At 40.8% G+C, this 24,097-nt stretch overlaps 2 protein-coding genes across 10 annotated transcripts in view; one reads left to right on the top strand and one right to left on the bottom strand.

Annotated features, from left to right (window-relative positions):
- DZIP1 (DAZ interacting zinc finger protein 1) overlaps positions 1 to 4,793 on the top strand; it is a 56,253-nt gene extending 51,460 nt beyond the window's left edge. For 6 of the 8 annotated variants that reach the window (XM_082366095.1, XM_082366094.1, XM_082366092.1 and 3 more), the window contains 2 exons: positions 12 to 186; positions 1,463 to 1,747. In XM_082366095.1, the coding sequence (XP_082222221.1) occupies positions 12 to 186; positions 1,463 to 1,602 (315 nt within the window). In that variant the 3' untranslated portion in view covers positions 1,603 to 1,747. Of the gene's footprint in view, positions 1 to 11; positions 187 to 1,462 lie in introns of all 8 variants that reach the window. The other 2 variants (XM_082366098.1, XM_082366097.1) reach the window with 1 other exon arrangement.
- A 124-nt stretch (positions 4,794 to 4,917) lies between these two features.
- Positions 4,918 to 24,097, bottom strand: part of CLDN10 (claudin 10) — a 106,581-nt gene continuing 87,401 nt past the window's right edge. For both annotated transcript variants that reach the window (XM_082366190.1, XM_082366189.1), the window contains exons 2-5: positions 20,169 to 20,330; positions 19,999 to 20,080; positions 6,263 to 6,370; positions 4,918 to 5,259 (exon numbers count right to left, since the gene is read on the bottom strand). In XM_082366190.1, the coding sequence (XP_082222316.1) occupies positions 5,139 to 5,259; positions 6,263 to 6,370; positions 19,999 to 20,080; positions 20,169 to 20,330 (473 nt within the window). In that variant the 3' untranslated portion in view covers positions 4,918 to 5,138. The remainder of the gene's footprint in view (positions 5,260 to 6,262; positions 6,371 to 19,998; positions 20,081 to 20,168; positions 20,331 to 24,097) is intronic.

Here is a 24,097-nt window from a genome sequence, read left to right as displayed (position 1 = left end):
ATTTTTTTCAGTGTGCAGATGTGGACGATAATGATTGGGACATATCATCCTTAGAGGAAGAGAAATCTTTGGGGAGAAGAATTGGAAGAGAACAGAAGGAACCTCCACCTGTGAAGAATGAGTCAAATTCTACTCAAGTGCCAAGTGCCTGGGGTGCAACTAACCTGAAAGGGCCAAAGGGAGAAGGTTCGCTGCTTTGGTGTCTAGCAGAAGCCTCTATAAATATCTAAGCTATGCTAATATATTATCAGACAAAAACACTGTTGGCATAACAAAGATCTCGCTTTCCTTACATTATTTTAACAAGGACTGAATGTGAACAACTTACTGATTTGTATATATTTACTAATTTTCTAAAATTTAATTTTAGGTCTAATCCTTAGTCTTTAAATTTCTAAAATATCTATTTTTGAAAACACCCATATAAATAGTCTCTTCAGGCAGATGCCTCATGGAAATTTAAATTTCTGATCATATACCTAAATGAGGCCACTTTTTCTGACTGTCTTCCTATATTCATCTGTCTACATGTTAAATATTTTTATTTTCTTCCAAGGAAGAGTCTTCTTGTAGCATTGTAGCCAGTGGGATGAATGACAAGTGAAACCAGCCACTGCTATTGTTCCTCTTCACCCAGGCTAGAGTCTGGATAATAAGTCCAGTAACTTACCTCTCAACCCATTTAATTTTTAAAATCAGAAAATGTAATTTGTATTTTTTCTATCAGAGTAATTCTTCTCCACGCCACCTCTCAGCCATTCTTCATCTGTGTGTCCCATGAGCCGTGCCTCTGAGTAATGGGCTCAGACCCCTATTTCTAGGCTCACTGACTTTAGACATGAACTGTCGAAGTTCTGCTAAGACAGATGAGGCTTTGGCTCCCTCCCCACTCCCTGCACCTCTCATGCCCCCTCTTCAGGACTTTTGTTCCCACATCTGTAATTTTAAACAAATACGTGCACATCTCTGTACTTGCTCTGTCTGTCTGTAGCAGGGTCTCCTGCCTCATCCCTCCCACCAACCCCCTTTGTAAGATGAGCCACTGCTGCCTCCACCTTCACTTGACCTCTTTTCTCCACCAACGTGTCAGTCATAACACTGACCTTCTGTTCTGTCACCGTCATAAGTTTTCTGTGCTTTGTCTCAAGATCCATCTTAATCTTTGAAAAAGCAAAAGACGTGTTTATGCTACGGCGACTCTGTGAGGACACAGGGCCAAGAGGATGCCCTGAGTACATTTCCTCCCTCCGCCCCAATGTCATGGTCCCACACCCCTTAAGGAAACATTTCTGGAGTCACCTGCAAGTGGAATTCTCAGCCCTCTCCTGTTTCAGTGGCTCAAGGCACTTTTGAACTAACTTCACGTTTAAGCTCATCTACCCTAGAAAACCTGGGGTACCATTTTACCGTTTAATCCCTCCTTGGCTTGTTAATTTTATTCTCCTCTCTTTACCACTGCCAGCCTCCAGGCCCTGTGCTGAATGCTGGGAAGGAGAGGCCGGGCGGAAGCTTCCTTACGAGGGCCCCGTGAGGCTACCCCAGAGACGTGGCCATCCCGTGGTGGGACTGTCCGCAGCCTCTTTCACAGTTTGTAGGAGCTAGGGGTGGGGTTGGCGAGCAGACTCAGACACGAGTGATGAATTACCGTGTGAAGTTGCGGATTTTTTTACAGGCTGGACAGTGTGCTCGTTTCATCACTGGGGCCTCCCCTCCCCCCCTCTCTCCCTCCACAGGACCTCAGGATGAATCCAGCACATTGAAAAGCAGCTTAGTAACCGTGACTGATTGGAGTGACTCTTCAGATGTGTAACTGTCACCCCACGCATCAGGAGGCCCTTCCAGACGCCAGCAGTACTGCAGGATCACAGTATTTCAGTGCTGCCTACACGACTCTAATGATTCTGCTTGGCAGTATCTCCTACAATAACAAGGAAGCTGACTCTCAAAGAACAAGAGTCCCTTTAGCGGCACCTAATGCGGTTATTACAAAACAAACTGTCAGCAGTATTTTGAAGCATATAAAGGTGTTTAAGACTGCTGCTGCTTAAAAATAATGTGTCATTGAAGTCATAAAAAGTTTTTTCCTTCAGAATGGTACTCTAGTGTGTAAGTGTATTTTTTTTTCAACTAATTTTTAAGTGAATTTTTTTTTAAACTTCTTATAGCAGGTTTTGGTTTGAATTAAAACCTTTTTTTATATCTTTCTTATGTATGTTGTCACGTTGGAAGTGTTTTATTATAAAGTTCTGTTAGTAGCCTTAAAATTGAATTAGTGGAATCAGTGAAATCTTAAGAGTAGATTGCTTATTTTTCATATAGAAGTTTAGAGTTATAAAAATATAGCTAGGCCCACGTTAGATAACTCCATTTTCCAGAAGTACTTTTACCATATGCAGCTTTGAGCCATTGTAAGCATGTTGTTTTATTTTAGAACTTTAAATACCATTTCTGTGGCATCATCTTTACCTTGGATATTTTATGAATAAAATGTAGCCAGTTTAAACGTCAGTTAATTTATCGCACTATGAACAGAATAGATCGAGTTAATACTCAATTCATATGTGTCTGTAGTTTTTTTCACTTTTTTTAAATGCCCAGCCCGTATTCTAAAGAACCTCAAAACTAACTTAGTTTTATTCTTAACAATGACACTGTCAACATTCAAAAAGTTCATATAAACTGTTTTCTGCATTTTTTATACTTTGTGGTACTATCTGTACTCTGTTTCCAAAAAAAAGTTACATTTTAACTAAATGGTTTTTTGGATTTTGGATCTTTCTTCATTTTGCCAACCTTTCAAGTAAAGCCCTCCATTACATCCTTGTGACTGTGGCTGAATTATTAGAGCTGATTTCTGAGTTAGGCTTATCTCGTTAGAGGATTTAAGCTTGCCTGGGTAGCTGTGCCATGTAAACACACTGACCTAAAAGTTAAAACAATGTTTTATCTGTTTCTGCCCCACCAGAGTCCTTTTTACTTGTGGGCTACTCTCACCCTTTTAAAAACTTCCCACAAAGGCCAATTTTATGCAGATGTACTCACTTTATATATGTTTCTAAAAGCTCTAATAAATGCTGAGTCAAATCTTCATTGTAGTAGGACAGAGACAAGCAACCTACAACAACGCCTAAGAAGGAACCCAGGCCCTTACATTCACTCACTTATTCCTCAGAGATCTGTTGAGCTCCTTGTTCGTTTGTTTTTTTTTTAACATGCATTATTAGTTCATTTAATTAGAACAACTTTGAGACACAGTTATTATAATTTTCTTAAAGATGTGAGAAACAGTTGTTATACAATAACTTGCCAAAGCCATACACTTAGAAAGTGACAAAAGTAGGCTTTAAACTGGGTCTCAAATCCAAGTCCTGGGTCTGCCAGGTCTTAATTCCTGAGCAGAAAGGGTTGGGGAAATATGATGAATGTCCGCTAAGGAAACCCAACAGTTATGTTGAAAGGACCGATCCTTTATCTGTTTAGTCCTGTCATTTTAGATTGCACTAGAATTGGCGTGTTCGTTTTCCTTTGGGCTATCGCCTTATATTTCTCCTCATTGACACACAACTAATGTGTTTCTGGCTACTGACACAGTGTTTCTGTACTTTCACCCCTTCTCTCCGTAAATTCTTCAGAAGCTAGAACAGTTCAGTACAATCAAAATATTGTCTTCACCAGTACAGCTCTGAAATTTAAAAATTTGTTTTAAACACACACTCACAAAACCCGGCCCCACCACTGGCCTGTAGCACCTAACCTCCCTCCACGGCTTTCAGTTCATTTGTATCCCTGGAAAAGGTATTCAAGCATTATCATGGTCTGGAAAAAAAATCATATATATATATACACACACACACACACACACACACACACACACACACATATATATATGTGTGTAATAAACTTGTTCTTTTTCTTTCATTGAGTACTTCCAAACAATGTGGTTTTCCTTTTTAAGTCTTTCACGCTTGAGGAAAATGAAAATGTTATGGTCACCCATGCTGTGATTAGTATTGGAAAGGGTCTGACTCATAGATTTACACAGACAACCAATTCTTATCCAAAGCTTGAGACTGTATATTTCACCCTAGACTGCCTCAGTTCAAAGTCTTGGTTTTGTCACTCGCCGCGGCAAGTCACTTCAACTCTCTGCTTTCGTTTCATCCCCTGCCAGCTCCGGTTGCTACAGCACTTACCTCAGGGGGCAGTTGTGAGGATGGAGTGAGTGAGGGCACACGCAGACTGAGATAACTATCGCCCTTACGGGCACGAGGTAAAAGGGCTGCCTCTAGAAATAAAACGGCGTCTTTGGTCAGAGATCACTGGAGCAACTTAACACGTCTTGAAAAATGCTGTCTCTCCATTACCGGTTAGTTGCATGCACACGACCTGAGCGACACACTGGAACTTTGGTCCATTATTTCTGGGCGGGGCAGGTACAACGCGGCTCCAGGCCTTCCTCTGTTGGCCCCAAAGTCGGCCATGACCAGCATCTCCAGCTCTGCTCTTGCCGATGCCCCACCCCAGGATCTGCCTTCTGTACTGGAGAAGCCGGAGCAGTTATTTAAAGCGGACGTGCCAGGCGATGGGCATAGCATTTGGCCCTGTTAGCCCTTGCTGGAGCAGCCGTGGAGAAGTACGGTGGTGACAGACAGGGGTCAGAAACCAGAACTCGGCTCTACTCAGCCAGTACATGTTCGTTCAACCCAAAATCTGAGGAATAGTCTCAGGTTGCCCCCATACTGTTTACAAGACACAACTCCTTATACATCTTCTGTTTAATATACGAAGAAAAAGAAACATAAAAAATGGGGACAAAGACTGCAAGGTCTGAATGATTAAGAAGGCTACATTACGAATACTGGAATCTTTGGTGCTAAATACATATACAAATTTTATGATGTATAAAATATATACAAATCCTGTAAATAGCCTGTTTATTTCTTTATAGAAAGTCACAACAGAAAATGATTAGTATGTAACTATGTAAGAACATTTACATCCGATAATCAACAAGTTCTTCAAATTTGTATTTTAAAAATAGTTTGAGTGTTAATTGTAGGAGGGCCTTGATGGCAGCATTTTGTGAACAGTTCACGTTTAAAACAAGCTCAAGGCACGGCTTGCGGGCAGTGCTCTTTTTAGACGTAAGCGTTTTTATCAAACTGTTTTGAAGGGTTTGTGGTTTTAAAATCTTCTCCACCGTGATACTTTGTCCGAGAAGACATGATAGATGTGGCCCCATTGTATGTGTATCCCATTCTGCAAGGCAAAACACAGTTTGGTAGATTGTCTTTTACACGTAGGTCAAACAAAAATGGGAAGAAACCATTTTGCCCCTATTTCTGTCACAGCTAAGTTTGTCTTTCCCTGATTACTTTCAGCTTTCTTCCCTTCTCTCTCTTCCCAAGAAATATTTCAATGTCATTTCTGAACAGCTGGTGTGACCAAGACAATCTGCAGAAGAAACTCATGGCTTCTTAATTTGTTCAGTTACTCTCCTTCAAAACTTATTTAAGGACTTCCCTGGTGGCGCTAGTGGTTAAGAATCCGCCTGCCAATGCAGGGGACACGGGTTTGAGCCCTGGTCCAGGAAGATCCCACATGCCGCAGAGCAACTAAGCCCGTGCGCCACAGCTACTGAGCCTGCGCCCTAGAGCCTGCGAGCCACAACTACTGAGCCCACGTGCTACAACTACTGAAGCCCACGCACCTAGAGCCCGTGCCCCACAACAAGAGAAGCCACCGCAATGAGAAGCCTGCCCACCGCAACGAAGAGTAGCCCCCGCTCGCCGCAACTAGAGAAAGCCCAGGCACAGCAACGAAAACCCAATGCAGCCAAATAATAAATAAATAAATAAATTTATAAAAAAAGGAAAATACTTATTTAAAACTCATCTTCCTGGAACCTAGGAGACTGTGGTGACCTTCATCAGCAATTTCTGCCTATGTGAAAATTATGATGAGGCCAAAGTGAAGAATATACCCCCAAAGTTAGACCCAGATTTCTACTTATATCAATAGCTTTGGAATGTAAGAATGTTAAGTTCTGGGGTTTTTTTAATGAACTATAATTATATTTATTCTATTCAATATAATATTTACTATATTAAATGTCATATTTACTATATATTCCTAACCTTTCCCAATTCTGGGTTTTTGAAGTTTCTAAGAATCATATGAACTATCTATAATTTGTCCCACATGTAACAATTTAGAATAGTACTGTACTTTTTAACAGGTCATTTTCGTCTCTTTTTCATACCTGGGTGCTTTGTTGTTGTCAGATATTGAAAAGCAAAATATGACACCACCAATTATGCAGAGTGAGGCTCCTGCCCATCCAATAAACAGAGCAGCTCCTAATTCATACCTGTGAAGAAGTATCACACAAGTATAAAAGCTTACTTATTTGGGGAGTAAACAGCGTTTAACACTACTTAGGCAACACTTATTAAATGCTCAAAATACATTTTTGCTATTGGAGCTTGTACAGGAAGTAATAACATCTGTGTGTGTATAATGCTTTAAACTTTTCTCAAAGCGTTTTTATAGCCATCACTTGACTATATCTTCCCAACATCCCGAAAGGAAGATGAAATCATCCCTGCGGGCAAAGCAGGAGCAGACAACTCAAGCTGGGGCCTCCTGGCCTATCAGCATCTTTCCTCTGGGCTCTGCCTGAAGCTCACAAAGGTTTCCATCTATTTACTCTGTCACGCGGGCTAAACCATTAAGGCAGACTCCAGTTAGAAAAGGGAAAGTTGCCTTTGCTTTCATTTTAGTTCAACTCAGTGTTTATCAAGCACCTGCTGTGTGCAGTCATGTGCAAGGTACTGAAGGGTGGCAGAACACGTCACCCCGAATATGCCACTTTGGCAACAAGGATTATTTTGAGCTGAAAGCAACTGAGAAGAAACAGATACGGGGGAAAGCTCTCTGCCTTCCCCCCATTTGCCTAAAAGCAGGACATAAATTTGTAAAGCTGTTCCCTATCCCCTCTCTGCCAGGAAGGACAGAAGTTAATTCCCAGAGACACTGTACACGCTGCTCGGCCCACAAATGGCACCAGAGCAATCTAGGTAACAAACTTCACTAACTCTCATCTTCCATTAGTTCCCTCATCACATGCCCTCCCGTAATTTGTGCCTCTAGAAGCTCAAAGTCCTTTTCCTTTGTCTTGCCACTTCTCTACAAATGTATTGTTCTTTTGTTAAGATGCCATAAAAGCTCAAGTTCTAGCCACCCCTTTGAGTTACACATCACTGGGTACTCCCATGTGTGTGTGTGATGCACATGTTAATGAACTCTGGTTTTCTCTTATTAATCTACCTTTTTTTTCAGTCTAATTTACAGGGTCCAAGCAGAGAATCTAGGAGAGTAGAGGAAAAAATAGTTTTTCTTCTACAGTGTCAATGGAAGGTCAGTGATAGGTACGCCCTCATCTTGCTTATCACTACGATCTAGTGAGAGAGGAATAAAAAATAACTATAATTTAGTGACAGATTGCTGTGAAGCATCTCCTAGATGGCAGGCCATAGTACTCCGCTCATGACTAGAACAGATGCAAAGACCTCTCCCCTGCCTTGGAGAGGTCACTATACAAATGTACAAATATCGCTACTGAGAACAACAAAGGAAATCACAGCTGAGGGCTGGAGGAAATCCTTTTAGGGGAGGAATATATATACATTATATATACATATATGTTTCAGAGAAACATCTATAGAGAGATCTATATATAGATCTATATATAGATATGATATATATATGTTTCAGAGAAACAAATAAGGAATGAGGAAAGTATACCAAATCTCGGGCTGTAGTGTTCTCATGTCTGCCTATCCTTTTCCTGAAGAATAGGGATTTTTTTTACTTTTTTTTTTTTAAATAAAGAAGTGATTCTCAAACTCTTTGAGCCCACAGACCTCCATCACAAGGCAAAAACTGATGGACGACATTCCCTACCTAATGGTGCTTTTCAGTGTCAAATGAAGTCAGAGTGGGAAGGGTCTGTTTTGATCACACAGAATCCACAGAGGGGCTGAGAACGGAAAGGAAGAGGTGAGAGTAAGAGGGGAAAGTCAGGGCCAAGGTCAGCCTGTCCCCCTGAGCTAAGTGCAGGGCCAGGGCCAGGCTTAGGAGGACAGCAGCTGGCGTGAGTGACGTGTGCCTGCCCTGAGCTTTGCCTCATCCTCTCCTACATGCTGTGGTGCTATGTCTGAACTCCCATCTGGGCAGGGGCAGGCAGCAGTGGTGGTGTGACAGTGTGGCCCTGGCCGCCAGCCAGCAGGAGCAGGAAGCAACATTTACACAAGATGAGGGCCTTGTGGTCCACGTGCCCATTTCCAGATCCGGCGTTTGAGGTATTTCACAGCCTCCATTTGCAACGGGGAATGGGTGACGTACACAGTACACTCTGCCTTGTGATCCCTTCTTTTCTCACTCTTGTGTTGCCTTCCCTGGGAAATCAAATTGAGAGCTAAAGGAAGGAACAGCTGTGAGCACCTCATCCTGCCCTGGAGCACTGATTAGGCTCTGGGAACCGAGAAACTTCTTGAACTGTTCCAATCAGACACAGTAGCAGAAACAGAAGGTTGATGTAAGTGGGCAAAAACCCCTTCGGTCTGCACAAAAACCAGCTCAAAAGAGGACTGAAGAGCGAAGGGAACAGGTGAAAACAAAAGAGCTGACCAGATCAAGTGTTAAACTGGTAGTTTTATAAAAGATACCTTCATTAAATATCATGTTACACATCTAAAAAGGATATCCTGGATTTCCACAATCAGCCCTTCTTGTATGATGTTTGGATGAGATTACACAAATAAAACGAGCAGAGGGGCTGCCAAGGTGTAGGTGCCTGTCACTGGACCTCTTTAAACATCTGCAATTCCTACAGCAAGCTGGCATCAAGTCCGTCTGCTGTCATCCTTTTACTGCAGAGACAATTAAAGGATGAGCATAGTGAAAATTTCTACTTGGAGGACATGAGTATAGGATTACAATTTAATGATACTTTCTATTTTTCTGTATTTTTCCCCCTAGAGCTTAGGCTGTTTTCTCTCCTGAAACTATGCATTAGTATTTAACTCTCAATATAAATACTCCTGGAAGAAAGAGTCTGAGATTTTTTCCAAAATATTTAGCTTTCTAAAATAGGAGGCCAGTGCCAGGCATCATGGTTAAAAATAAGTCTCTAATTATTAATAGTAGTCCATTACGGGTTAGGGTGGTAGAAATCAAACCACAGCTCGGCATTATCAATTCATTTAAAAAGAGCAGAGACTTCCCTGGTGGTCCAGTGGTTGAGAATCCAGGCTCCCAATGCAGGGGCCCCGGGTTTGATCCCTGGTTAGGGAACTAGATCCCACATGCCACAACGAAGATCCTGCACACGGCAACAAAGATCCAGTGTGCCGCAACTAAGACCCGGAGCAGCCAAATAAATAAAGAAATATTAAAAAATAAAAATAAAATAAAAAGAGCATACAAATGTGTAGAAATCAGAGGATAAATTACCCAAGCAGTTCAAATGTTGGAAACTATGTCTTTATATTCATTTAAGCATCTTGAAACTTTCTGAGGGGATTTAAGAATCATGAGTTTGGCTTGTATCAAAAACTGGTTCACTTATTCCTGTTTTTAAATATATTTTTAGATTTTCTTGAGGTCACTAAATATAGACTCTATTCCAAGGAGAATGTCATTTCCTTTTGAACTTCTTATGAATTCTGTCAGAGACAAACATCTAATAAACAGAACCATTTTAGAGCTGAAGTCTTTAAGAGATTCCACGTCTATACCAATAATTTTTAACAATTTGGATGTGAGGGCTTTTGTGACTTGGTTCTCTCTTACAGAGACTTCTTCATTCTGTTGAAAGACACGTATAGCAGACTTATTCAACAGTGACTTGAATTCACACCCATCAGTGTACGTGATCTGGCAAAAATGGCCTTGTATTATTGAAAGACAGGATTGAAGGTGAGCCATGTAACATCCACTCGTTTGTTCCGGGCCACGCCTCCTTTAACATTTATCAGGAAACTCTGTCTCTGCCTGGAAATCTTTCTTCATTTTTGGTAACAGGAAGAAGCTGACTTCAATACCTCAGATGATTAGCCAGATTTCAGATGATCTGTTGCAGGTCTGTCTTTTGTTAGCAATATCCTCCTGGCCCTAGACCAGCTTTCCCACTGGGAGAGCGGCCTCTTTTTATTGAGCTGTTACAATCGCCAAAGTTTCTTCGTTATTCTGAAAGGCTATCAATTTGCTTAGCACCAGACAGATCCAGGACCGTCAGGCTAGGGACATAACTTCGTTTTACAGATCAGAACACTGCTTTTGGAATCTCTCTCAGACATTCTGCTCAATGGGCAGGACTCATCAAAGCTGCCTTATTACCTTAATTCATGTATATAATCGAATGTGAATCTAGTAAACAAGTAATAGGGAAAATTTTCTCTTCTATACAGAGGAAGTAAAACACAGATTGATCACTTATGATTTTCCCAAAAAAAGAACCATAAAGATCTAAGGCATTAAAATGTACCCTGAATTACTAGATGAAGTTAATTCTTATTCACCTGGCTGTACCTGGGGCTCCCAGCTACTGCTCACATCTTCTTTTCCTGTTGAGAGAGCCTGAGCTAGAACCACACCTGGCCTAAATTCTGATGCATTTCATACTTCGCCTCCTATTTCAGCCTTGTAACCTGCACAGTAATCCTGGGGGAACGGATTGAGGGACACCTCTTATTTTCACCTACTCCCTCTGTCTTTCTTGTACCCAAACCCCTGTTGTGACTTGAACTTGCCATGCACGGGGAGCTGGTGTAGCCTACCCTGGCCACCAGCACAGAAGTGACAGGCCAGGCATTGTGCGAACCATGTGTTTCAGGAGGGATGAGAGAACACAGCTATGTTCTCAAGGATCTTATAGTCTAGTGGGGATGGTCAGACACTAAGCAAATAATTATAGTAAACTGTGATGAAACTTAACAAGAGAAGCGGAAGAGAATGTTTTCGTAAAGTAAACATTACCTGTTCTCCCAAATCCACATAGATGTGATTCAAGTAACAGTCCGCCACAACAATGGCTACTATTACTGTCAGCTCACTGTACTAGGATTTTGTTTTGTGTGCTAAGTTGTTTTGGCATGTATTATCATATTTGATCTTCATTACAATCCTGAGAGAGAGGTCTTCCTACGGTCATTCTATAAATGAAAAAACTGAAGCTGAGGGAGATTAAATTACTTTCCTCCCCATACCTCAGCTAAGCAAATAGTAGAACCAGGATTTAAAACCCATAACTGTGATCCCAGTCGCCGAGCTCTGAACCAACACTCTTTCTCCCTTTTGTGTACACCTCAGCTAAGTAAAGGATGGGATCAATGTGAAAAAACACAATCCGTACAATGTGTTTTCAGTTGTCATTTCAGAAAGATGTGTTTTCTCTCTCTCTGGCTCATTGCATTCTCAGTGGCTCTAGGGTATGGAATTTTTTCAGAATTCCCTCAGGCTGTCTTTTCACCCAGCACAAAAAGAGGTGAGCGTAATCATTAAAATCAGGGCTTGTTGGACTTGAAAAAAGAAAATGCAGCTCCTCCGAACACAAAACAAAAACTGTTTAACAAATGAAAAAATCCTCATCCTTTTAAGATCCCCAGAGAAAAGTGAGCTTGCTGAAGGTCACGGAGCTAGGAGCCAAGTTTTTTGACATCAAGGATAGTCTTTTTTCAAACATACTGCCCTACTCCTCATTTTAATCAAGGGTGGTAGCAGCCAAAACATTCCAGTTACCTTAAAACAACTAAATATGTTTAAAAAAAGTTTAAAGTTTAGGAAGCACGCCCACATATGATCAATGTTAACATTTTAAAATTGAATTCCATTGGTCTACCAATCTTTTAAAGATTACCATCAAAAAGAAACTTTCCTCAACTCATAGGCTTATATAATCCAAGGTCTATATAACTGCATGGATGGATTTTATGTAAACAAGCATTCTACAGGCATTATCTACAAACATGCATTTCCCCCAAATACTCCACATTCTTTTGGGGCCCCAGGCACCGGAAGCAGGCTGTTTGGTGCCCACCGACCCGTGTATCTCCCGAGGCTGCTGCAGTCTCTCCTCTCCTTATGCAATTCACATCAGTTAACAGTTCGCTCAACCGTCTGGAAGATGCCACAAGATTTCCTACCCAAAGCTTCCTACAGGACTACGAAATAGCGGCAGGTGCCTCGCAAAGGGTGGCTAGAGTAGAATGGGATAATTTAAATAATAAGCACCTACTTGCATATAGAACCTTCACAGAGAATTCTCAAATTTAGGAAACGCAAAATAAAGACTGATCTGTGTGTGTGTGTCAATTCTAAATTGCTTTTCAATGTTCGTAACAGGCACGCGTTCTTTTCTCTGGTTTATCGTTTATAACAGACATGCGTGCATTACCTTTCCGTGTGTTATGAGTTATCGTTAGGGTAGTTCAGAATTCTATAGACTGTATGTTAAGAACAGGTAATCACCTACCATGTGCCACCGTCGGGGGTGCTGTCTGTATGTTACTTTCTTTAATCCCCCTAACATTCAGAAGCAGGAGGTGCTATCCCCATTACCCAGAGGAAGCAACTGCATCTTCCCTAAGATCACAGAGGAGCAAGGGCCAGGGCAAGGAGCTGAGCAGAGAGTGAACTGGAAAACCTGCCTCTTAACCTCTTTGCCTCCTTCCCTCTCTAACCGCGTGTAAAGTGCACAGTGAGCGTCTTTACAGGAGTTCTGATTCTTGCCGATTACTCATGGAAATTTTATAAGCCATCCACAGTATAACTTAATATAATATTAGTCAAAGTAAATTATAACTTAAAAGGACCACCTCCTGTCCCCAAAATTACACAGTTCAATTCAAAAACAAATCTGTCACTGATCAACGTCCATGCCATTGCTCTCCATTCGTGTGGATAACTGGGGGTTTACTGGGCCTTGATTTTAAGTGGGAAACCATGTGCTGAGTCACAACACTCAAAGTAGGCACAGTAACATGTTCTCACGCAAACTTTGAAGTCTGAATAAACTGACACTGCAGAGGGGGGCTGTGCTCCAAGAGGGGAAATTCCTAAAACAACCAGGGCTGTCCTGTGACACCTGGGGCCATGACCAGCAAGAGTCTGTGGGTGTGAAGGTGGGTGTGCACATCTGTTTGTGTTGAAGGAAGAAAACACAGATGGATTTGCAGCAAAAAAGCGTGGGTCAATTAAAAGCAGACCCTACATGATCTTCCGCATCCTCAGCAGACTGCCTGAAAACAGTTTAGAATCGAACCTGAAGTTGGGAAGATGAACATAGGATGAGTTCTCATGAGAAGGGTCTCAGGAGTATCTATCCATTTGACAGTTTCAAATTGCTGCGTATCTCTAACTCAAAGCTGTGATGGAGACGATCAGAAATAAAGAGAAGGAATTATACAAGCCTTGTTTCTTTTAAATGGGTTCATGCTAGGTCCCTTACCTGCCTTCCACTTGAGAGTCAAGTGTCTTACAACAATTATCCCTTCCACTAGGCCTCCAACATTTCAATATACATTTCTCTGTGGCCACTCTTAATACAGCATATAAGATAATGACCTGCTACATTAATATCCTCTGCTTAAGGGTCAGTACCATTCAAATTAATTTACTAGCATTTACTGAGTGCTTACTATATGCTAGGCACATTCTAAATAGCTGAAATGTACTATCTCATTTCATCCTCACAATAACCTCAGTTCTCATTCTTCCCATTTTACAGATGAGGAACACAGGACACAGAAAGGAAAGTAATTTCTTCAAGGTTACACTACTAATAAATGGCAGAGCTGGGGTTCCCTCCCAGGCAGTCCTGATCCAGGGTCCTCATTTTTAAGCAGTGTGTAGGCTGCCTTCCTTCCCCATTCCTTTAACCAAATCTCCCCAAGCATACTCGGTCTTTCCACTCTAGGAGAGATGCAGACAGACAGACAGTTGTACACCACTGCTGACTGACCATCCTTGCTGGAAATGTCACAGAGTAGGGACTAGCTACAAGAGATGCCCAAATCAGCAAGACGTGGTCTTCGCTTCGAGATGCTCCTGATCTTGTTTGGAAGATGGACCGATGAGCAAGTGCCACTGCCCAGCAGGATTATAATCGGAGCACAAAGGGCAAAGGGAGCACCGAGGTGGGCACGTTACGCAGAATGCAAGTCCTGCAGGATATGCAGGGGTTCGCTGGGATGTGAAAAAGGGGAGGGAATGGGGTGGTGGTGCTAAAAGCTGAGTCACCAGAAAGCCTGGCAGACTGGAAGGAGTCGTGACTTCATATACTGGTCAGTGAAAACAAAACACAGTTGCCAAACACTTGATTTCCAAGTATAGTTTTAAGTCCTGCCAGCGCTAACAAAAGCATCAGAGCAATTCTGATGATCTGAAGTGGCCAGTGCTACCACAGAACAAAGTGAAATCACAGAATAACACTTTCTTAATATTTAACAGTCAAATTCCGTTTTGTTCTTAACACTTGGCACTTCTATGGAATCCCTTATCTGAGAATCTATGAGCCTTTTACCAACATTAATTCATTCTCCAAATAACCTCATGATTGCAATAAGCTTAAGTACACAAACATCTATAATTCATTAAATTATAATAAGGACAGAAGAGAGAAGTTAAATATCTAGGCAAGGTCACCTAGTGAGATCGATATTCCTTTCAACTTCACCCAGGAAAATGTGTGTAACCTAGAAACGTCCTTCTTGAATTGTCCATTGTGCATCGAACTTGACAGATAACAAGAATGAGAGAATCTATCGGGAAGTAGACAGCTGTTTACTTCTCTAACTACTAAATAACCACAGTGATGAAAAGATTTTACCTAAGTAAAACTTAGATTCTAAAGTAGAAACTAACTGAATGAAGAGTGCTAGAGACAAATAACTCCATGGTTTTAAAAACTCTGAAAATACAACGGCTGGAGTATGATAGACCCAAATATGAATATCTGAGCCAAAACATTCATGATAAATCTCATTGACTAAAAGAGAATAAATCTAAGATCACGATGTCCTGTTTCCTCAATTAAGGAAATTGGTTCAGTGCCCCAACTTTGCATGATTTGAAAAGAAGTTTCTTTATGCAGAACAATTCTTTAAGCCAATCAACTCTTCGGAACAGTCTATTTAAGAAAAAACAAAGCAAGACACTCAGAAGTTAGTGGTTTGGACAACAAAGCGATGGTGGGGATATGTAATTGTATTTCAACACAATGATACGGTGAATCACGCTAAGGGGTGCTTGTGACCATAAGCTTGCAAGAGGATAGATTTTTTTATGTGGTAGGCTTTGCTTTAATAAAAAGGAGGAAGTTGGCTTGAAACAGCCCAAAGGGAAGAGTTGAGAAATAGTTTTCAAGGCTTTGCAGGAGCCCATCCTGGAGCCATAAAACATAATCACAACTTGAATGAACGCAAGGAAGTAAAACAAAAGGAAAAAATGGAGAAATGGCAGAAACAACCACAGTCACGTGAAGCTCTTTAAAGATTGCAATTCTGTCAAATGATTGTAGGCAGGAAGAAAAATCTTCCCACATGAGTTGTGGGAAAGGAAGGGTTTCAGAAATAATTAGCCACTGAACACAAAGCCTGCTACTGTTTGCAGCGCTACTGCCACAATCTTTATGCCAACGATACACCAGAAGCCACTCGTTTTGTTCCCTCATCAATAAAGCACCTACAGAGTTCCCTGCACATAGTAGGAATGTGGTGGGAACTCTGTGGATGAGCTTAGTTGTGTGTTTCTAACTTAGGCAACCAAGGTGTGTCTTATATAGGGATGTCCTCGAAATCCACAAAGAAGAGTCAATTTACATGTCAGAGAATCCTTAAGAAAAACAGCAACAAAACTAGGTCCTGAGGCCTGAACTGTTTTCCAGTGCATTTTGGGACAAGTATTTGCTCACCAGAAATTTAAACTAGAGCCTGTGGCAAGCAGGTGCTCCTCACTGCCCTTCCTAAGGGCCAGACACACGCACGCCTATTGCCACAGCCAGCATCTAGGACCAGAGGGAGCCGTGCTGCTGGAGAAAGATGAACGCATGACAAGGGTGGGAAGAGGAGGGTGAGCCCGCCTCCTAGCTCCAGCCTCTCAGAGCCTTCCTCAGTCTGCTGAGATAACAGAAGGCTTTTCTGCTAATCCTGAAAGGACTAGTTCTACAGATCAGGATTTCACATACCGGGCACCGTGCTAGGCAAGTAAGAGATGAAATAGATGTTTTCTGACCTCAAGGAACCTACCCTCATGCAGATCCATGAAGACACCAAAGAAATAGTCAGAACCCCCCTAGAGTGGTGCCCTTATCCCAACTCTTCCAGGGCTGGCCCTGCCTTTGGCAGTGATTCTCCAACATACTCCTCTGTGTGTTCATGCACAAACTACATCAGAGGCACCGCTTACTAAATTCTAGCAAATGCCAGCTAGGAAGCCCTATCCCCTAGAATACACCAAAATCAAAATCTCACTTTAAAAATTATGATTTTTTTTTCAAAGAATTCATTCTTTTTTTTTTTAAACTTTTTTTGGGGTTTATTTACTTACTTACTTACTTATTTATTTATTTATTTATTTATGGCTGTGTTGGGTCTTCGTCTCTGTGCGAGGGCTTTCTCTAGTTGTGGCAAGCGGGGGCCACTCATTATCGTGGCCTCTCTTGTTGCGGAGCACAGGCTCCAGACGTGCAGGCTCCAGGCGCGCAGGCTCAGTAGTTGTGGCTCACGGGCCCAGTTTTTCCGCGGCATGTGGGATCTTCCCAGACCAGGGCTCGAACCCGTGTCCCCTGCATTGGCAGGCAGATTCTCAGCCACTGCGCCACCAGGGAAGCCCCCTATGATATTTTTTAAGACCTACGGAGGGACTTCCCTGGTGGCGCAGTGGGTAAGACTCCATGCTGCCAATGCAGGGAACACGGGTTCGATCCCTGGTCAGGGAACTAGATCCCACATGCTGCAACTAAGAGTTCGCATGCCACAACTAAGGAGCCCTGGAGCTGCAACTAAGGAGCCTGCCTGCCACAACTAAGACCCAGTGCAACCAAATAAATAAATAAATATTAAAAAATAACAAAACACCTATGGAATCAGTCTACTTTGTGTTGATACCCAATTTGCAGCTTATTAATCTTCCTAATTTCCATCTCTTTCTCCTCCACTAGAGGCATTGATAAAAGGAAAACAGATGATGGCAAGTTAGTCAACTGGTTGGTTTTTATAGAAGTTTTATTTAAATAGTTTGTGAATTCCTGTAGGTGTCACATGTCATCTTCATGCCTCTTTTCTACCATTGTGGGTAATTAGCATCTGATCATATTTAACAATTCTCAACAGGCGTTGATAATTCCTTGTACATAAGTCATGGAGGGCCTTTCTTTGTGCCCGGCACTGCTGGGATAGAAATGTGAGTGAGCTCTGATCTCAAGGAGCTAAACATGTTCTCAATATGCAGGTTTTCTTTTCTTTTCTTTTTTTTTTTAATAAAGTCTGTATTTTTTGGTGTGAAGGACCTGTTATTTGCAAATATTACCAATTTGTGAGCCATGGTGTTTTTCATAATCCCTCACTCTTGTGTTTTTAATGACCTAAGGTAAATTGGCAAATTATAGGTGTTATATTTTTAAGTCATTGCAGAAAAGAGCTAATAAAGACATCCATAAAGATAAGGTACATCTTAACTACTACACACAATTAAAAAGCAACCTTAATAATAGCTAACACAATACAGTTATTAATACAAGGTTTTTGCTCTTTTCTAATCTGTTCTAAGGGTACATATACACACTCTCTTAACTCTCACAGCAACTCTATGATTATCCTGATTTTTCAGATGAGAAAACAGACAGGGAGAGAGACAGTAGGCATAGACAGAAAGAGGGATGTTGGGAAGCTCACAGTGGGAATGGAATAGTTCAAAGTAGCACCAAGAATGTAGAAAAGAGGAAAACCTCTCACAGTCCATAATTACTGAACAGAGTTTAACGAAAATCTGAAAGAATAAGAAATTCCAGTGGTACTAAACTGAGTTAGGTGACTGAGCATATAGCAAGCACAGAACACAAAGGAAAGGTTTAAGTTACTGTGCATACAGATACAGATATTAGCCTCGGCCTTGTGAGAAAAGATGAAAATGATTTTTAAGGGTCTGACAAAGACATCATTAATGATTGTCAGGAAGACAGAACAGTGATGTACGAAAGATAATCCGGAAAAGTCGGCAATGTCTTTAATAAAATAAACTGTGAGAAATATGATTTTGTAGTATATTTATGATATCAAGCCCTGAAATAAAAATATCATTTAAGTATAATATTTAAATGAAAACTGATATTTCACTTAAGTATCATTAAAATGGTTCTAATCTTCAGGAGAACAGTCTTAGTTTTCATCTCAATGTTTGGTGCCATGCACGTCTGTGCAAATCTCATTATCAAAAATCAGGAGAAAGTTTACAAATCAGAACACATTTTCTAACATAGGTAGGGGAGTGAACATTATACTGGGGTCTGAAGCAGTCATTTTTGTTTTCCATTTAATAAAATTTCACAATAAACACTACTGCACAAAAGAAACTTCTTTGATGAAAAATATATATGGCATACTGTCACAAAAATTACAAAATAGTGGATAGAATATTATATATCATGCATTTTAGAGTAAGTGTGCTAGAGTTTGGTTGCCTGGTTTGAATCATAGTTCAATCAGCCTATTAGCTTAGTCCAAGTTCCCTTGCACATATTACTTGAACTCTTTCCCCAATTTTAAAAAAGGGGGTACAGAGAGAACCTACCTTATGAGGATGTTGTAAGACTAAAATAATAAAATAATATTTGCAATGCTCTGCTTGGTACCTGGTAGGGGCTCAACATGTGTTAGCTATTATTTTCGTTATATTTCATTATATATACATTTACTATTTATGCATAAACTAAAGACAGTACTAGAAAAATCATTTCCTAAAGATTCCTAAATCCACCAGAAAAAAGTAATGATCAGCCATTTTAGTAATTACTCTTTTAAAATTCCATAACATTTGATCTGAAGACTGAAAGAGAACCCCCAGCTTGGGTGATAGCAGTACACATGCGGCTTTCTACAGAAGTCTGTGGGAATATTCTCACGGAAGACAAAATATTTGATCTATTATTATTTCTAATTTGGTATTCCTTGGGTTTTCCCAATGCAAAGAAATAAGCCTCGAGAAACTATAAAAAGCAACAGCCCATAGTTAAAAACCAACAACAACAAACAAACTGGTCTGTAAGTGCCAAACCATTCACCCGCAGCTGAGACCGGTCACATCTGGTGTCTGTGCCACTCTTACACCATTTTTTAAAGACCCTGCATCATGTACAATTTCTTTACAAAGGTTTATTAGGTGGAACGTGTTAAGGCCGTGGTCAACAGAACAAATGTAAAAGGCTAAATAAAAATGAAAAATAGTATTTCATTCAACATCACTTAAACGTTTCTAATCTTCAGGATCACAGTCTCAGTTTTTATCTCAATGCCTGAGATGGAAGCTGGCCCAGAACATCTGGCAAATATCATTTTGGATGGACAACAATCGAGGCAAGCTCTTAATTTTCTGCTGTCATACTTTACCCTTCTTTCCTCCCCATCTTACACCTCTCTTGCACTTTTCCTCTACGTGACTTCAATTTTACGATGTACAGTAGATGACCTTTAGCATTCTAAATCCTATGCCTTGAGCTATTTAGAGACAAGACACTATGTAACACTAATGCAGTGATTCAATGCATCTTTTGCCAATGTAGCATATAAAACGTTTGCTCTTGAATAATGTCATCAAACATCATTTATCAGTATGTCTCACTTTCATAAGCCATGGAGGAAATTTATGTACCTTAATTTAGAAGATGATTTTATATCCATTTCCTGTGAGCCACAAGCATACAGACTTAAGAAGAGTACTTACTTTTGCTCCACGAAGAGGGGATCAAAGAACTCCGTTGTGATTTTGTTTGCATACAGGGAACACCCGGTCATTGAGCATAGCCCTGAAGAGCATCAGAAGGAAAGTGCTATGATTACTGGTGTTTCATTAACATCCTGAAGCACCGTGTCTGGAAGAAAGTTACTATTTACCTGACAGTATGAACACAATCCCAGCCAAACAAGCAATTTTAGCTTTGGCTTTATCTGAGCCTCCGACTTTGGTACATTTCATTCCAAACAGGGCAAATATGGAACCAAAAAAGCCCAGGCTGACGGCGGCAATCATAAGTCCTCTACATGCCTGGATATAACCTGCAATTAGAGTAGGTCATTTACATTAACATAAAACATGTGGTTGTCCAGGAAGAAACTCTCATTTTACATTGTCCTCATGAATGAGTGTTCTGCTTTCTGAAAAAATAACCATAATGGTTAAAACATATGTTAAGCCAAGCAAGAAAGAAAAGCAAGTTAATCTGTATGGAGTGCCTGTTTTATGTCACACACTTTTCAGTTTGGCATATGCATGATCCTCAGGATATATCTCTGAGTGTTATTATTCCCATATTCACAGATGAAGAAATTGAGGCACACAAAAGTTACATAATGTGCCAGAGACGAGTTAGTAAGGGGTTGAAATGGATTCCATCCAGCTCTGACTACAAAACCCATGCAATACTGCCTTTCACCCTGGGAAACCTCATCTGCCGCTATCTCAACCCTGTTACTCCTTTGCACATCAGACCTTTAAAATAGATGTTTTAATGGTTTTGACGTTGTAATCTTTATAATCGAGCAGAGCTCCCACAGAGTCACATCTTCTAATATTAGTCAAAGATTATAAATGAGATTGACTGGAATGTCATCATGAACCATGAGAAGTCTAAATCAAGATGTATTTTCATGACCTTTTAAAATTTTTCAAAAAAAAAAACTTTTCAGAGCACACATAATAACATTGGGTTTAAATAAGCACTGGTTGGTTCCTAGAAGAATATTTTATAATTATGAAATTAACTGTTTGCATATAAATGGATGCTTTCAAAGTATCCTGAAAGCTTGTTCTGTTGGTTTGTTTGATCATTCCTCCTACACCATTCATTTTCTTAGTCACATATTTTTATTTGCACAGCCAGGGTGATGGTAAACTTCAGCCTGGCTTTTGTCCAAACACTAACAAATTTTAAGTTAACAGGATTTAAAGTGATACATTTTTACCACATGCCGTCATTTTCATTTCAGACTGAAACAGTGCCATATTTCAATCTGAAATAATGATGGCACATACTGGTGTGTTCATTTGTTAAGCAAATGAACGTACATCTCTCTCAGGTTTACTTTTGGCATTAAACTTTTTAATATGAAAAAACTCGTAAGTGCCAAGATACACCAAGTCATTTATTATTGTGTTCAGGCAAAGTCAATGATAAATAATAATTCTAAGGCTAGGATAATCATATATTCAGGGAATAATGGGGGAAGGTGGCCTCCAGTCTATGCTTCTCAGGGAAAGAATAAAATTTTAAGTTTCAGTCCTACCCCTAGGATCCATTTTGAAGAGTACCCAGAAGATGCTCTAATTAACTGAACAGATTTAGGCCCCTACAAATGCAGAATGCAATGACAATGATCTTCTATTTTATAGTGTGAACTACTTCCAGACGGAAAATAATTTCACTGATGGTAAGGCTGTCAAAAACAGCAAAAGAAACTTATTTTTAGCAAAACAGGATAATGGAGGCTTATTTTGGTAGCTATAGTAGTGCTGCAGGGCTATCTGTGTCTCTGCGGCTGAAGAGTGACCCAGCTCTATTTTAAACTTCAACCTTCAAGTCCCCCAACCAGAACCCAGGGAGAAATAGGAGCACAGGGGGAGGAAGCCTGTTAGTTCCTTGCAAGATTAAAGACAGTCCTCCAGGATAACCACAAGTGACTCATCATTTACCACCAGAGCTACTGGGACAGTGTGGTTTCATTATTTTTTGAGATTTGTTTTCACCTGTGGTTTTGAGGTGTTTTAGCTGATTCTTACTGCAATCCTAAACAGACAACAAAGTGTGTGTGTGATATAACCTCTATCCTATATTTAAAAAACTATTCTAGAAAACCTTATCATGCACCATAATTTGCATTTATTTTAGGAATCTTACAGGCTTTATGTACAGAAAACACATGAGCCTTGCAAAAGGTTACGTCTATGGTCTGATCACTAAGAACATAAAACACATTTTCCCAAATGGTACACAGTGGTCAGAATCCCAGGCTGATGAATTCAACCCTTAATGTGACTGGAAAAATAACAGTAGGCTTTAAACTTTAACCACTACTCGTACCATTTTTTCCCCCGAGTGTCTCACTCAGTTCTCCGGTCTCAGCCCTGGTACCTACAGCAGGATCAGCTCTGCCCTCTCAGCACAAGAGGAGAGATAGAGAGCAGGTTCTGATGAGGTCAGGTCCTTCCTCAGAACCAACCAGAACCCTGATTTGGCGGAGAAGGTAACTCTCTCTGGTGTGGGAACAGTAGCAATAAATTGCTAACTCATCGCATGCACAAAAGAAGGGTTTGGAGTTCCTGGGGATAAACTCCAGGGTCAGCCATAGATGGAATCGAGTTGTTGGTAAGCCTGAGGTATGTAAATTAGGGGCTACCAGTCCTTAAAACACCCACAGACTCAAGCCTTGGGTGACTTCCCACAAACTCTCTCAGAGTTTATCTTTTGCAAGGCAGACCTCTACAACCTTGCTTTTTTAAGAGTTCCGGAGGTCAAAACTTATAAGTAACACCTTCAAGTGAAGTGGTGGTAAAAACCTAGTCAAGGAGGCCATTATTTTTGACAGGTCTAATTTACTGACACCGTTAATAGCTAATTAACACATTAAAGTGCTGAGGCATGAACATATTTGCTCAGAAGTTCTCTGAAGTATAATTTATAGTTAACTCCTTTGGAAGAAATGGAAAACATTCCCACTAACAAAAATAGATGGCATATACTAAAAAAAAAAACCTGGCTCAAAATGCTCAGCTGCAGTTCAAGTGGTGCTTTGAAAGGAATATGGGTTAGCAATAAACAGAAATCACCAGCTCATTCAACCGTGAGTTTTTCAATTAGTAAAATACTGTGACTTTAAATTAATGAATTCTGTTGGAGGAAAACTTCAAGGTGTCCCTTAAAAGTTAAATGTTTTCCAAATGTACCTTATTTTCCATTTCCAACTAGCAAAAATGAAAATATCCACTTGGTGGAGACAATTCCCTAGCAGTACACTTGGTAGCTGATTGAAGGAAGAAAAAAAGGATGTGCTTTCTTATGCCAGTAGCTTTGCGTACTTTTTGCAAATCCTTTGGGAGAAGGGTGGTATGAGGGGCAGACATGAACTCTGAATTTCCCCTCTGGTTCTTCTATTTACCTGCTGTGTATCCCCGATTATATTACCTAATCTCTCCAAGCCCGTTTTCTCATCTGTAAAACCCAAGGATAACAGCACTTCCTTCACAGGAGGAATATGAACCAAGCGTCTGGTGAGTGGTAAGAAACACATCAAAGCTTCCCTTCCATAACACTAAGATTGATTCTAAGCAGAAATTAGAGTTGGAATCTTAACATGGCGTAACATGAAACCTGCACATTTGGCTTTTTCCTTGTAGGGAGAACTGGGGTAACAATGATACCCCCTGATGATGAGGAATCAGAGCTTTGACCTCACATAGGAGATTCAGAATAATGACTCCGTCATCTGTGTCCAAGAGGCATCGTCATCTGTGTCCAAGAGGCATGTTCTTCCACTTAAGACTAGACGGGGAGAGCTGTGAGCTTTCTCTCTCCCTTCTTGGGTTTTCCTGCTTGGTTTAAAGAGAGGACTGGCCTACTCAGGCCTGTGGTCACCACAGCCCCTGGCAACGTAGCTTTCTCCCTCCACTTCAAGTGCAATAACCAGGAAATCCACATGCAGTGTGCTGTAGGCAGGGCCTGCCTTAGGCCCAGCAACCAGCAGATGTGGTTGCCCAGAAAATACATGGCAGAGAGCGAACAAGCAGAGGGGCCTCCTCCGGGGGGGAACTGACTTCTCTCCACGTGAAA

The sequence above is a fragment of the Balaenoptera borealis genome, assembly GCF_965194805.1.
Source record: "Balaenoptera borealis genome assembly, chromosome: 18".
Classification (NCBI taxonomy): domain Eukaryota; kingdom Metazoa; phylum Chordata; class Mammalia; order Artiodactyla; family Balaenopteridae; genus Balaenoptera; species Balaenoptera borealis.
Note: the sequence above shows the minus strand (reverse complement) of the source record. Positions and strands in the feature narration are given on the sequence as shown.